At 37.4% G+C, this 13,393-nt stretch overlaps 1 protein-coding gene across 2 annotated transcripts in view; it reads left to right on the top strand.

Moving 5' to 3' along the window:
- Positions 1–13,393, top strand: part of dmd (dystrophin) — a 229,785-nt gene that overhangs the window by 92,940 nt on the left and 123,452 nt on the right. For both annotated transcript variants that reach the window (XM_055164366.1, XM_055164360.1), the window contains exons 28-36: positions 942–1,091; positions 6,939–7,100; positions 9,683–9,784; positions 10,364–10,537; positions 10,723–10,878; positions 11,124–11,294; positions 11,752–11,931; positions 12,011–12,133; positions 13,200–13,370. In XM_055164366.1, coding sequence (XP_055020341.1) covers positions 942–1,091; positions 6,939–7,100; positions 9,683–9,784; positions 10,364–10,537; positions 10,723–10,878; positions 11,124–11,294; positions 11,752–11,931; positions 12,011–12,133; positions 13,200–13,370 — 1,389 coding nt within the window. The remainder of the gene's footprint in view (positions 1–941; positions 1,092–6,938; positions 7,101–9,682; positions 9,785–10,363; positions 10,538–10,722; positions 10,879–11,123; positions 11,295–11,751; positions 11,932–12,010; positions 12,134–13,199; positions 13,371–13,393) is intronic.

Here is a 13,393-nt window from a genome sequence, read left to right as displayed (position 1 = left end):
AGGTAAAATAAGAAAGCCTCTTCCCCTTATGAATGTTGATGGAAATAAATTCTGAGAAATCAAGACTGATGTTATAGTGAACGGGGGCGAAAACATTTCAAAGGGAATATATGATTCTAGTTTCTTAGAAGATGCTTTTTACCTTTAAGTCAAATCGGGAAGCTGTAATTTCAACCGTCACTTACCAAAAATATAGATAGAATATGATGGGAACTGCATTTGAATAGGACAAAACATGCATAAAATTGTGTTATGGAAAGGAACCAAAACACCAAATTTCTCAGTGTCCCCAAATAGTGTTCCTGATGCTAAAAGGTTCAATGAAAAAGCCATGTATTTTCATATGCTAGCCCACAGGCGCTAAAATACTAATACCTTCCCACTTCTCATTGATAAAATACAAGATTTTTAAGAGGAAATACAGCGGCTAGTGCTAATGTGTCATCATTTTAATTTGCATAATATTCAATTCAATATTCCAGCTATTTTAACTTCTTCACCAGAACATCTATTTCCCCCTTTTAGTACTAAATGATACTTCCAGTCTCTCCCAGTCCTTGAAAATTACTTAGAATTGTGCATAATTGGCCACAACTAGTTCATGTGTAGAAATCCTAATGCTGCTCAGTTTAACTTTTTGGTTACCTGCTTGTTTCTATAGATATATCACTTGCTCTGCTTGGAATGTTCGACAGTATGACATTAAACAGCTCTGCATTACATTTATTCAACTACAGGTAGTTTTATAGTTCAAAAACATTCAGAAAAACAGGCATTATGACTGAGCAGGGTTGCCTCTCCACAGATCTGACCTGTAACTTGATCCGGTTTGGTTTCGATTAAGATAGAAAGGTTTAGCGCGATACTGTGAACTCTGATATAACCTCCACCAGAAAGTTTAAATGCACCTTTAAAATATAATAAAAAATATTTTGTTTTAGGGTTTGGAGATTCTGCTACAGCACCCAGAGGACAACAGGAACCAGATCAGGGAGCTGGCCCAGACCCTGATGGACGGAGGAGTCCTGGATGAGCTGATTCAACAGAAACTAGATGCCTTCAACACCAGATGGGACGAGCTCATGGCCAGGGTAAGATCTGATTATTATTATTTGATTATTGATACTGTATATCTCATAAGTTTGTGAGGAAAAACTGTGCAAAGATGAAATGATGATGGACAGGACATAAGGTTATCTGTTACATAAGGGTGAGTTGTTGTGCAGTTGTAGGGAGTATTATCTTTTACATAATGGTGAGATGCTGCACAGTTGTATGGAGTATGATATGAATGTAGTCTTGTATCTGTCACTGTTTGAGCGGAGCTGTAGGAGCCTGTTGCTTATTGGTGTGTTGTTTTAGTGTTTTTCTTGACATAATACAAAATGGCTTCTACTGGAGTTGTAGACTAATGTTCAGTGTGACAGTGAACTAGGTTTGTAAAAAAAAAAAGTTGAATCCTAGTTACCTACTCTGTAAAACTAAGCCTAGTCTGTCTTCTGGGGTTTGCTGAGCTCGAGGCTACTGTGAAGCCCCCAATGGAGCATTTACTCCGCTCAGGATTTACCCCGAAAATAACAAACCAAAACAAATAACGTGTGCCCGATGGAATGGATAAAATAAATGAACCAGCTGGACACCCCGAAGTCCAATCTGGGATATATGCATAAAACTAAAAATGTTATCCAGAAACAAAGGCACCTATAATCCTCACATCCCCAAAAGTTCTCTACAGTACCACAAATGCAATGTTTCATGCCATGGCACAATAATAAAAGTTGTAAAACCGAAGTAAAACAATATTTATTTTACAAAAGGTTATTGAAAATGTGTACAAATTAAATAATTGGCTAATACAAAAATATATAGATATAAATAACTGTCTAAAAATATGTGAAAAACTATGATTATTCCTCACTTACATTATGTATGCATTACGGATGTAACAATAACTGAAATATCATGATATCATCAGCGTTCACACAATAATATCGTGGACCATCACAATATATCAAATCACAAGTCTCTTTGCTTAAATTAAGAGTTATGGTGCAGCAATAGCAAAAAAAAAGACAGAGGGAACTACATAGACCATGATCCTCTGCTCCATTTCAGCGTAAACTACATGAAGAAATAACAGTTTTAAACACTTTTAAATCTTAGTTCTTTGGATTAAGTCTTGTCAAGGCATTTTAAGAGGAAAAAGTAGCACATTAACAATTTTAGCTCTTTAGCTTCTACAAAATATCACAGTAAATATCGTACTGTGAGATGTATATTGTGAAAATATCGTACAAGGAGGTTTGGATATTGTTACATCCCTAATCATGAGCCTCCCCAACATATCATGAGCTTTCCTTCGATATTGCAATAAATATCGTGCCGTGAGGTTCGATATCATATAGTGAGACTTGGATATCTCTATACCCCTAGTATGCAGCGTAATTATTCCCCACAAAGAGTTTAGAAGCACTGTTCACAACTCTCTGAGACCAGTATGGAGTTTTGCTGTGACGGTAAAGCTAAAAACAACAACATATTGCTTTATAATTTGATCCAGATGGCAAACAGAGGACATGTTTTGACCTCAAGAGCTACTTAGACAATATATCTGTACTGGGACAAGACATATTTTTCTCTTTTCTTCTTTCTCTTCCTTGTTTTTCAAAATCAAGTATGGACCTTTAAAGTACTACTTGTAAGTAGCTGGGTTTATGATTGAAAAATACAGTGGATCAGACATTTTAATGAGGTTTGCATGGTCCAAACACATATGTTGTATTTCACAGTGCTTCTAACTGGGCATATAATGCTTCTAGCTAGAGTATGAGTTTCTATGATTTGTACCACAACCCACTTCAACACAAAGAAATTAATTTACACTCAAAACACTATCTTCCTTTAAACCTCAAGTAGCTATTCAAAACCACTCTCTCTCTTTTAATGAGCTCAATTCAAACCTTTATCCTTCACCCTACTTTCCTGACCTCTTATTTCACTTCTATTAGTCTTTTGTTCACCACTCTTCCTCCTCCCATCATCATCATCTCTTCTCATACTATCATAGTGATTCATAGTGACATATACCGCACGTGCCTGGCAATTGAGTTCATCGCATTACACTGTCTCAGCCTTATATAATCCTCTCACTGTATCTGTCTACATTCAGAAAAGATAGTACTTCGAGAATATATACTGTAGTACTTTCATAGTTTTTTTACGGAGAAGTGACAGAAATGCGGCAATTGCAAGCTGTGGGTTCGGCGCCATGTTTGTTTGTCAGCTATAAAGGAGAAGAAAAGAAGAGAGGGATTGTGAGTAAAAAATAGAAAATAAAAATAGAAATAAAATTGAATAAATGTCAGTCAGATAGGCAGGTTGAAGTTTTTAATTTTGACTGTAGAAGTTTGAGGAGTGAGTCATTGCAAGTAAATACTGTGATTAGACTTGTTTTTGTCAATCCGCAGAATATTTTTTCACATTTTTGGGGTGAAAATTACATGCCACATTCATCACTCACAAATTTTTAAGAAGTAAAAATGCTTTTGTGATGAATATATAGTTTCTTACCAACTTGAAAAATAGACAAAAAGACCATACCTTTACCATAGCAACTAGATCAAAAATATAAAAAAGCATTAGCAAGCTTAAAATAGACAGTATTTCACAGTATTAGTATTTCAGTATGCTGGCCTTGTGCTTGTATTTCCTAGTACTCTGCCAAATTTCATATTACAAAACTGAAAAATAGAAAAACAACATTATGGAATTTTTACTTAACCATAGCAACCAGATCAAAAATATAAAAATGCTAAAAATGGTTGAAACGTCGAAGATTTACAAGCTTAAAATGGACAGTTTGCTGTATTATAATTTCAGTATACTAACTTTAAAAACAGGAAAGGGGAAAAAAAAAAAACTATTATGGAATTTTACTGCACCCTAGTAATCATTTTTTGATAAAGTTTTAAGGATGGGAGTAGACTAAATCATTTTTAATCAGCATAATTAGCTTCAGTGTCTTTAAATTTGATTTTTTTTTTTTTTTGCATAAGTATAAGATAGCAATTACTTGATGTTAAATATGGTTGAAAAAACTATTGTAAAATTTTATTTGACCCTAGCAACAATTCTTTTGATAAAGTTGTGATGGTAGATTAAATATAAAAAATAATCAACATATATGCTATTGCAGTTAGCTTCAGTTAGCAGTCATCTTGTTTAAATTAGAATACTTTTTTGCCTATGGGGGAAGTAGTAATTAATTTATGTAAAAAATGGTTGAAAAAGCTCACATCAGCTAGCTTAAAACGGACAGATCTCTACATTAGCATTTCAGTATGCTCGCCCTGCGCTTGTATTCCCCAGTACGCCGCCAAGTGCGATTTGAATCAAGGTTAGCCATAAAAACCATTTATTATGTATTCCCATAAAGGCGCCTTCTTATCCAGTATAAAATAACGGGCGGGCGAGGAGTCAAGCTGTTAACACGTCACCACTTATCTCACTTCAGACGGAGCTAGTTTAGCGCGCACGGGCCAAAGCCAACGCCATAGACTGTAGCTGCGCTTAATCTCACTATATCAATGTTCCAGTCTGAAGATAATACTCCCTTATCCGGCAATGCAAAAAAATATGTTTGCAATTCAGATCAAAGAAGCGTGCGGACGCCATTTTAATTTGAGTGTCTTCTTGAAACGAGTGAAAACCAGTGCGTGCCCAGCGGCGTTTTCGCACAATAGACAAACAATGAGCCGCTATCTCCTCTTGTCTTGTGAAGCAGTAAGTAATAAGGAAGAAGCAAGTGTTTAATGAGAATATGGATGAGCCCAAGTCTACTGCTGAAATGAAATACGCCGCCAAAGGGGTGGTTGTTATCGATGTTTTTCGTAAATATGTATTCTCGTATTTCATTATCAAACAAGAAGCGAATGGATAAAAGTGTGAGTGTGCGAGCTCAGGGACGTTCACACAAGGTTTAGACGGGCTCAAGGCTAATTTTAGTTCCATTATCTCCTTGTACTGGATTAACTTGGCTACCCGTAACCACAATGACGGCGACTCAAGTGATGTCAAGGCCGTAAGTGATCCGATTGGTGGGTTGGAAGCGTCGGAGTCCGCCCACTTCTCAGGACAGGAGGAAGTCAAGAAGCAAAGCGAAAAAAAGACTTGACAACAGTGGGATGGTGCGGTCGCCGTGGTGATATTATCGATTCGGAGCAGTAGAGAGGGGAGAGATGAGGGAGAAGCCGCCAAGACCTTTGTTCCTCAGGGTGCCCCAAGTAGCAGTGAGTCTGGAGTTATGTAATAGTGATTTAACATTTTTAGTTGAGTACTTTTTACATTTAAACTACATTAACTTAAAAGGTCCATATTACACTATTGTCTGATTTCTGTTATAATGCTGTTTCCTCATCACAAACATACCTGGAGTTGTGTTTCATTTCATTGACACATTCTGCATATTTAAAATGAGTTCTTCTCTCAAATGGTAAACACTCTTTTCCACTTTGTGATGTCATCTGGCAATACAGGAAGAACTCCACTGTGTTTTTAAACTCCATACACTTTCACTAGAATCATTTGGATGATTTCAGCCCTGGAATTTAAAATCTCTACTTAATTAAAGAGAAAAGGTAGCTGTTAACTTGAGAATTACTGCTTCATGACATCATAAGGTAGCACAGAGAATTTTGAGAAACAAAACACAATTCCAGGTCTGATTTCGATGAAGTAATAACATTCTAACATGGCTTAGAGCTCACAAGAGACAATTTTTCATAATATAGGACCTGTAATTTAATATATACAACAACAACAAAAAAAAGTTTGATGTAGATTATAAGTAAATATATCTCAATTCAAATGTACACTGTGCAACTTTTCCAGTGGGGAAGGGGGTCTACCACGTGCTCTTCTCATGGACACATTATTCCTACATCCAGGGATGTTCCTTAGTATTAGCCAGGCTGGCGCCACCTCAGTTTCATTTCTCTCCGGTGACTAGGTCAGGAATACACTAGATGGTTTGCAAGAACCCCGGAAGTGCGAGTCCAGGCACTAGCCAAACATCGAAGAGCCATACATTCTGTGTTGGCAACGATTTCTGAGATCGAGGATTTAAAGCCAGAACAAAGAGAAAGTTTGGTGAATTTTATCAAGGGGAAAGACGTTATTGTCCTTCTTCCTACGGGATTTGGGAAAAGCTTAATATACCAGTTAGCTCCGTTAGCGACGCATTACATACGTCACGACCAAATAGCAGTGATTGATTAAGTTAAAAAAGTACCTGCCTACCGTCAAGCACACAAATCCTAATGCTGCGAGGTCATACAGTTTCCACAAAGTGAAACCGGCTGAGGAATCAGGCTACCTTAGTATGGCATTAACACATTCTTGATTTCATTTTTATTTCTCCACAATACCTTGAAAAACACATACTTTTACTCTGAGCAGACTCACCTCTCCATAGATCTGTCTTGAAACTTAGCCTGATGGCATCACATGTTTAATGCCATGCCTTGGGACATCTAGGCAAAGCAATAACCATAAAAAAGGTTAGCGTTCTTAATTGATTCTTGCTAGATTCATTACGCTTTTATGTCCATATTACACCTTGAAGATCGTTAGCTAGTATAACATGTTTACTTCCTGCAATATCTGTTAATCTATCTTTCTAATGTAAATAATGAGCTTTGTTAGCACTCACACAGTCTAAAATTAGCTTGTGTTGGCCCAATTTCAACTGTACTTGTAGCAGCCATCTCAACCACTACATAGCAGGTATTCCAGGATTGCACTTACCAAGAACTCACGCTGCTGTAAGAGCCTTTTATGTATTTAGGATCAATTATCGAAAAGACTCACAACGCTCCACAAACCGCTGGCTATTTTTTCTGCTGATTGACTCTTTAATGAAATGCTTTGTGTGTTTGTAGGCGGCTCAAAGGAAGAAGGAGTTGGAAGAGAACATAAAAAGGGCCCAGGAGAATGACAAGGCGCTGAGGGACATCCAGGAGTCTTTGGCGGCCACTGACCGCCACCTGACCGCGTACTTGGCGGACCACATCGACGCGCAGCAAATACCTCAAGAAGCACAAGTTTGTATTGAGTTTTGCCTTTTAGAAAACGCCTTTTTTTTCATTTGGGTTCTTTTATGTTTTCTATATGAGAGATAAGCTTGAACTATGGTTTATTTTATGCCTATATATCCCACAAAATAAAAAAAAATATGCTCAGGATTTTAAATCAAAACCTGTGATGTAACGTAATTCTAAATAATGAAATTCACATTAATAATATACAATTGCTAAATAAACAAGATAATAAAACAGTACATACAGTAATTTTAAATATTGAAAAACTAATCAATAGTGTAATTTTCACAATGAATATGATAATAAAAAAGAAGGAAAGACATAAGAATGATGCACTATAGGTATCATAGGTAAAATAAAAGATTTTCAGAGAAAAGAAATTTACATTTACAGGAATGTTAAGTAGAATTATGAAAACACAAAGAGTGCTCATACTCAAGTATATTTGTAATTTTGTACACACTTGGTCACTTTAAGACCCTATAAAAAAAGAAAATTATATATATAAGGAAAGCCTCCAGGTGGACACAACACCACAGGGACTTAGCAAAACTTGGGCTAGCCTCAAAATTTCCAAACAGATTTCTTAAACACATTTTGACAATCTTTCTTCATTACAATTTGAAAGAAACAAATGCGTCCCAATCTGGAATCATTCAGGCTTGCCTATAAACAATGAATAGATCTAGGACAGCTACTCACTCATCTATATTGTTTCTCCCTTACCTCATTAACTTTCAAAATATAAGCAGTTCTTTTGTTGATAGCGTACAGTTGTGTGTAGCAGCGTGAGGGACTATAGTTAAAATGAATTCAATCAATTTCAGGCAGCCAGGACTACCTTTATATGTTTACTGCTCAGGATGGTACATTACATTTTCTATTTTAATATATTCTGTCACACTCAAGCAGTTTCATTCATTCTTCTTATGGTCTTTCGTGTACAGTGGCCTAAATCTGCAGGATATTCATGACACGTTAAAATCACAACCAAAGCCAAAAAATAGACAAATAAAAGCATGTCTTGGTAGGGTTTATTACACTGAAAAACAAGCGTTATTACTGTGAGTGCGCTTGCATCACCACAAACCTGACTCTTACTTGGCCTGGAGGATGGTCTTCTCCTGCTTTTTGGCTATAATTTTCCACAGTATAGCATAGATGTCCATGGAGAATGTTCCAAAGTGTGGTTTTAACAGTTTATTTCCATGTAATCATGCAGGTGATGTACAACCTCCAGAGGGTTAAACGCTCAAAAGTGCATTTTGTAACTTTTCTGGCGGATTCATCAAATGCTTTTCTTCATGGAGATGTTATTACTTTGTCTGGAATGTTTCACAGTATGACATTAACCCTTTCTATCTTCATAGAGACCAAAACAGACTAAGTTACAGGTCAGATCTGTGGAAAAGCAACCCCGCTCACAGTCAGAATGTATATTTTTCTAGGTATTTTTGAGCAATTTTGAGCAACGTAGAGATGTTTAATGTCAGACCGTGGAACATTCCAAACAGAGCACTGAAATCTCCATAGAAACAAACAAACCTTAAGCAAATATTTTATCATTGTAATTTATAATTCTTAAAAATATTAAATAGAACAAACTTATATTAGCCTGACTACAACATGGTCTACACTGGGTTCTTGGAATGATTTCAGATGTTTAAAAAAAAAAAAAAAAAGGTGGCATTGCATGGTATTTGAAATTAAATTATTCTTTGCAGTGCTTTTTGCATTGTTAAGAAAACAGAGTAGTTTTAATTGGCATTATACTTGTAAACAGACTTGGAATTACTAAAGAAACTCCAGTGTGAGATGACACTTAGAAGGTACTCAAGACAAAAAAGGTTGGGAATCACCTGTCTACACAATGCTATACTACAAAGTGTAATTTTCTTATAACCTTTTGGTAGCTAAACTCTTGCCACTTCTAATAACTATCTTTTCCTCTCACCAATGACAACCTTTTCACCCTCGAAACTAGCATCTCCACTCCAGCCAGTTCATTCACATTTTATTGTTTACATCGCTCCTCGTCTGGACTCAATAGCCACTCTGGAGTCTACCCGAACCTTACCTCGAACTACCTCGTATCGATCACCGCCTCTCGCATCCCCATCCACTACATCTGGATTTAATTATGTCGTAGAAATAGCCAGGAGTGGTAGTTTTTGTTTTGTTTGTCCCATGCGGTGAGAGAGTTTGTGCACGTCCCTCCTCTCCACAGTTCTAATTAAGCCCGTGTAGCCACTTTTGGACACTGGCAGCGGGCGCACGGTCTATGCTTGCAATTAATCACTTATTTCAAGCCAGCACAAATAGATAATGAATTCAAAGATGGATGGCAAAATGGTGATTCTTAGACGGTCGTGGAAAAGATTAGACCAATGTGCGACCACCAGCGCTAAGGATGGCGTCGCGGTTAAGACAGATTGGATTAGAATGGTCATTACAAGGCGCTTTAACACAGCAAATGAGCAGGGGATGGTTAAACGTCTCTCCTTGCAGGATACTCCCCCCTGGTGGCATGAAAGGGGAGGTGCGGCTCATGTGCGCAAATTTAACTTTTTATTTTTGCTTTGCAGAAAATTCAAACGGAGTTGACAGGGCATGAAACAACTTTGGATGACATGAGGAAGAAGAATCAAGATAAAGAGAGAGTACTGGGGCAGATTGATGCTACACAGGTATGAGTGTTTATAATAAGTAACAATATACTGTTAGAATGCTTTTTGAATTGATTGTTATATTCCCCCACTGAAAAAATAAAAGCAGTAAAGTACTGTAGGTATCTGTACTTTACTTGAGCATTTTACAGGCTGCTTTTTACTTCTGTGTCACTACATTTGAGAGCAGGTATCTGTACTTTCTACTCCACTACATTTTTTGAACCATACTGAAAAGTAAAAGATTTTTTTTATTGTTTGAGTTCTGCTGAAAAAGCAAAGGGTTTACTTTTAACACATTCATAGTTCAAATAAAAAACTTTAGGGAAAATGTATTCAGTTGTTTCTGTTGAACAAAATTCAGCACAAATCTGTATCAAAATCCTTACATCATTGTTAGATCTCAAAATCTGCATGAAATGCTTTTACTTTTTACATATTAAGTACATTGTTGAACATTTACTTTTACTTAAGTAGATTTTTCATGTGATCCTTTTTCTTTTTCTTGAGTATTTTTTACTCTGGTATCTGTTCTTTTACTCAAGAAACAAAATCAAGTGCTTCTTCCATGACTGATAACTGTTGTGAATGTGTTTATAGAAAATGCTGGGAGATGTGTGGGCCAAGTACCGGCTCTTTCAGAAGCCTGCCGACTACGACGCCAGGCTGTCAGAGTGTGAGCGTATCCTGGCCGGGGTCAAGGCACAGGTGGGGGTGCTGGACATCCGCAGTGTGGAGCAGGACGTGGTGCAGTCACAGCTGGAGCAATGCATGGTGGGTAAAACATGTCACTTATTTGTATAATATCTGCACATTATTTTATTAATATGGATGAAAAGACAGTAGGAATGGTATTTTATTGACTATGTTCACACACACTGTGAACCCAGAACTAAACCAAGACTGGAACAGAACCAGACTTGCCTAAATGTCCCCACTTTTTTGTATGTGCTTTACAGAAGTTATACAAAATCCTAAGTGAGGTCAAAGGTGAAGTCGAGACAGTGATTAAAACTGGAAGACAGATTGTCCAGAAGCAGCAGACGGAGCAGCCCAAAGAGTTGGACGACAGAGTGACTGCTCTGAAACTACTGTACAATCAACTGGGAGCACAGGTAAAGCCCTTATGTTAAATGTCCTGTATTACCGGCTTTTAACTATGTTATATCTCAAAAACTTACCTGGAGTTGTGTTTTGTTTCAGTCACATGTGTTTGAGTAACCTTTTATTATTATTCTGTTAAGTACATTTAGAATTATTATGCGTAATTTTTGTGTTACTCATAAATCATTGTAATATGATTAATGAATATGTCAGTTTACTAAAGAAAAATAACTAACTAAATAAAGCTTGTTTGCAGGTGACGGAGAGCAAACTGGAGCTGGAGAAGAGTCTGAAGTTATCCAGGAAACTGCGTAAGGAGCTGAACAGTCTGACGGAGTGGCTAGCCGCTACTGATGCAGAGCTAACGCGCCGCTCGGCTGTAGACGGCATGCCCAGTGACCTAGAGGCCGAGGTCGAGTGGGCACAGGTAATTAGAAACAGCTCTAACACAGACAGGGCTGTAGGTCCAGGCTTTTCAACATGACATGAACTTTAAAGGGGGGGACATTTTGGAAGTGTAATTAAATATTGCTTGGCATATTCTGTTTGAGCCACTGTGATGAGAAGCAACACACAGCTAGTTCTATTTAAGGGTGAGGGTTAAAAGATTAAAGTGAAATGTACACAAAACAATACAGTAATCTCGGAACATTCAGTGAAGTATAATGCTAATTACGGTTTCAAATAGTGATAATAAAATAATAATAATAACAACAGCAGACAGAAGCAAGACATTATCCCATCAATACATTTCAACATTATGTCAAAAGTGGAAGATGCACATACTCATTAAAAAACATCTATTTGTCTATGAATAATTTGCAGCTACAGCTTCTTTTCCATGAGTATTTGACTATCTGACTTTACTGCCTCTTTTGGCCCAGTCCATCCACGCAGAGACCGAGCGCAGACAGCCCCAGCTTCAGGCTGTGGTGGAGCTGGCCGAGGCCCTCAAAGCCGTGCTGAGAGGTCACGGGGGTCTGGTGGACGATAAGGTCAGCCTCCTGCACTGCAACTGGATCGCGGTCACCTCCCGAGCAGAGGAGTGGCTCAACCTGCTCCTGGTAATTACTACTTAATGCATATATGTTTAAATGGTGAAAAACAAAATGGCAGTCTTACCAGTGTTGTTTTTGTTTATAGGACTATCAGAGGCAGATGCAGAAGTTAGATGGACAGATTGAGGAAGTGAATACGTGGATTGATGGAGCGGAGAAGAAGATGGATGAGATTGACAGCCAGGGACCCAATGACACTGTTCTTAAGGTCTGGTCAAATCATACTTTGTTTTTAGATAACATTAATTGCTTTAAAGTAGCTTAAAAATGTACTTAAAAAATAAAAAGTTAAAGTATTTTGCAGAGATTTTTTGAACGAAAGGTAGTGATTTTGAAGAAGAATTTAGCTGTTCTTAAGTTCTCATTCAACTGACTTCTTATTTTTTCTAGCCGTTTGTGTTTTTGTGTATTGTGTTGCTCAGAGATGGGACAGAAACTAAATGTGCTTAAATTTGCTAAAAAAAAAAAAATAATAAAAAAATAAAGTCCATTTCAGCAGTTTTAAAACCATAAAGAAAAGTGGCAAAGGAGAAATTCAATTTGTCAGCTGGACAAAAGTTTATTTGGTCGAATACGTTCCTGCAACTCATCCAAGCTGCTTTTTCAGTTTTGAAAAGTACTTTTTACTTTTCAGTGCAGAAAAAAGTGAAATGTAATGGAGTAGAAAGTACAGGTACTGTACCGATACTGTGCTGTAAGTAAAAGTAAAAAGTATCCACTGTAAAACTTGCTTAAGTAAAGTACAGATACCTAAAATTTGTACTTCAGTGTTGTACTTTTACCTTTGTAATTTATTCCCTTCCACCAGTACCAACTAATGGAAATTGCAGAGGTCATTCAAGGCAACACATACTTCAATTTAGGTGTTTCTGACCAGAAAACTGCAAAAGTACCCAGTATACATTAACTTTGCATTGACTCGAAACAATACATAATTAAAACACTATATACACGGTTTAGCAGAAACTAAAGTGGATTTAGAGTTTAGTTCCACTTTAAGGAAAACGTGCACCAAATCACTGAGAATGGTGCAATTTCCGTGAGACAAAACCAAACCGAACACAGATTTTTCTCTATATTATGTTTTCGACAAGTGCTCTTAGTCTAATTATAGAAGACTCCGATAATGATCACTCCAGCGTTATTAGCTTTGGGAATAGCAAAACTCATTATCACCCACTCATCTTTGGCTCTGTTGTTAAGTACAGCCCTGATTACTTTTGAATTCGCCGACCATTACCCACAATTCAATGTTCTGTGCGTGCGTTGTACAGGTGTTGCGCGCCGAGCTGGAGATGATGAAGGAGAAGATGGAGGAAGTGAGAGCCCTAGCTCAGGAACTGATGTCAACCAGGGGAGAGAACTGCCAGGCGCAAGTGGGACCTAAAGTGGAGCAGCTCAACCAGCGTTTTGACAGCATCTCACACAGGATCTCTACTGGTTTGGTAAAGATTTGATTTAGACCTTC

The sequence above is a fragment of the Boleophthalmus pectinirostris genome, unplaced genomic scaffold (assembly GCF_026225935.1).
Source record: "Boleophthalmus pectinirostris isolate CB_2022bp ecotype Guang Dong unplaced genomic scaffold, ASM2622593v1 HiC_scaffold_11, whole genome shotgun sequence".
NCBI lineage: Eukaryota > Metazoa > Chordata > Actinopteri > Gobiiformes > Gobiidae > Boleophthalmus > Boleophthalmus pectinirostris.
The sequence above is the reverse complement of the archived record's forward strand: the minus strand, read 5'-3'. Positions and strand labels throughout refer to the sequence as shown.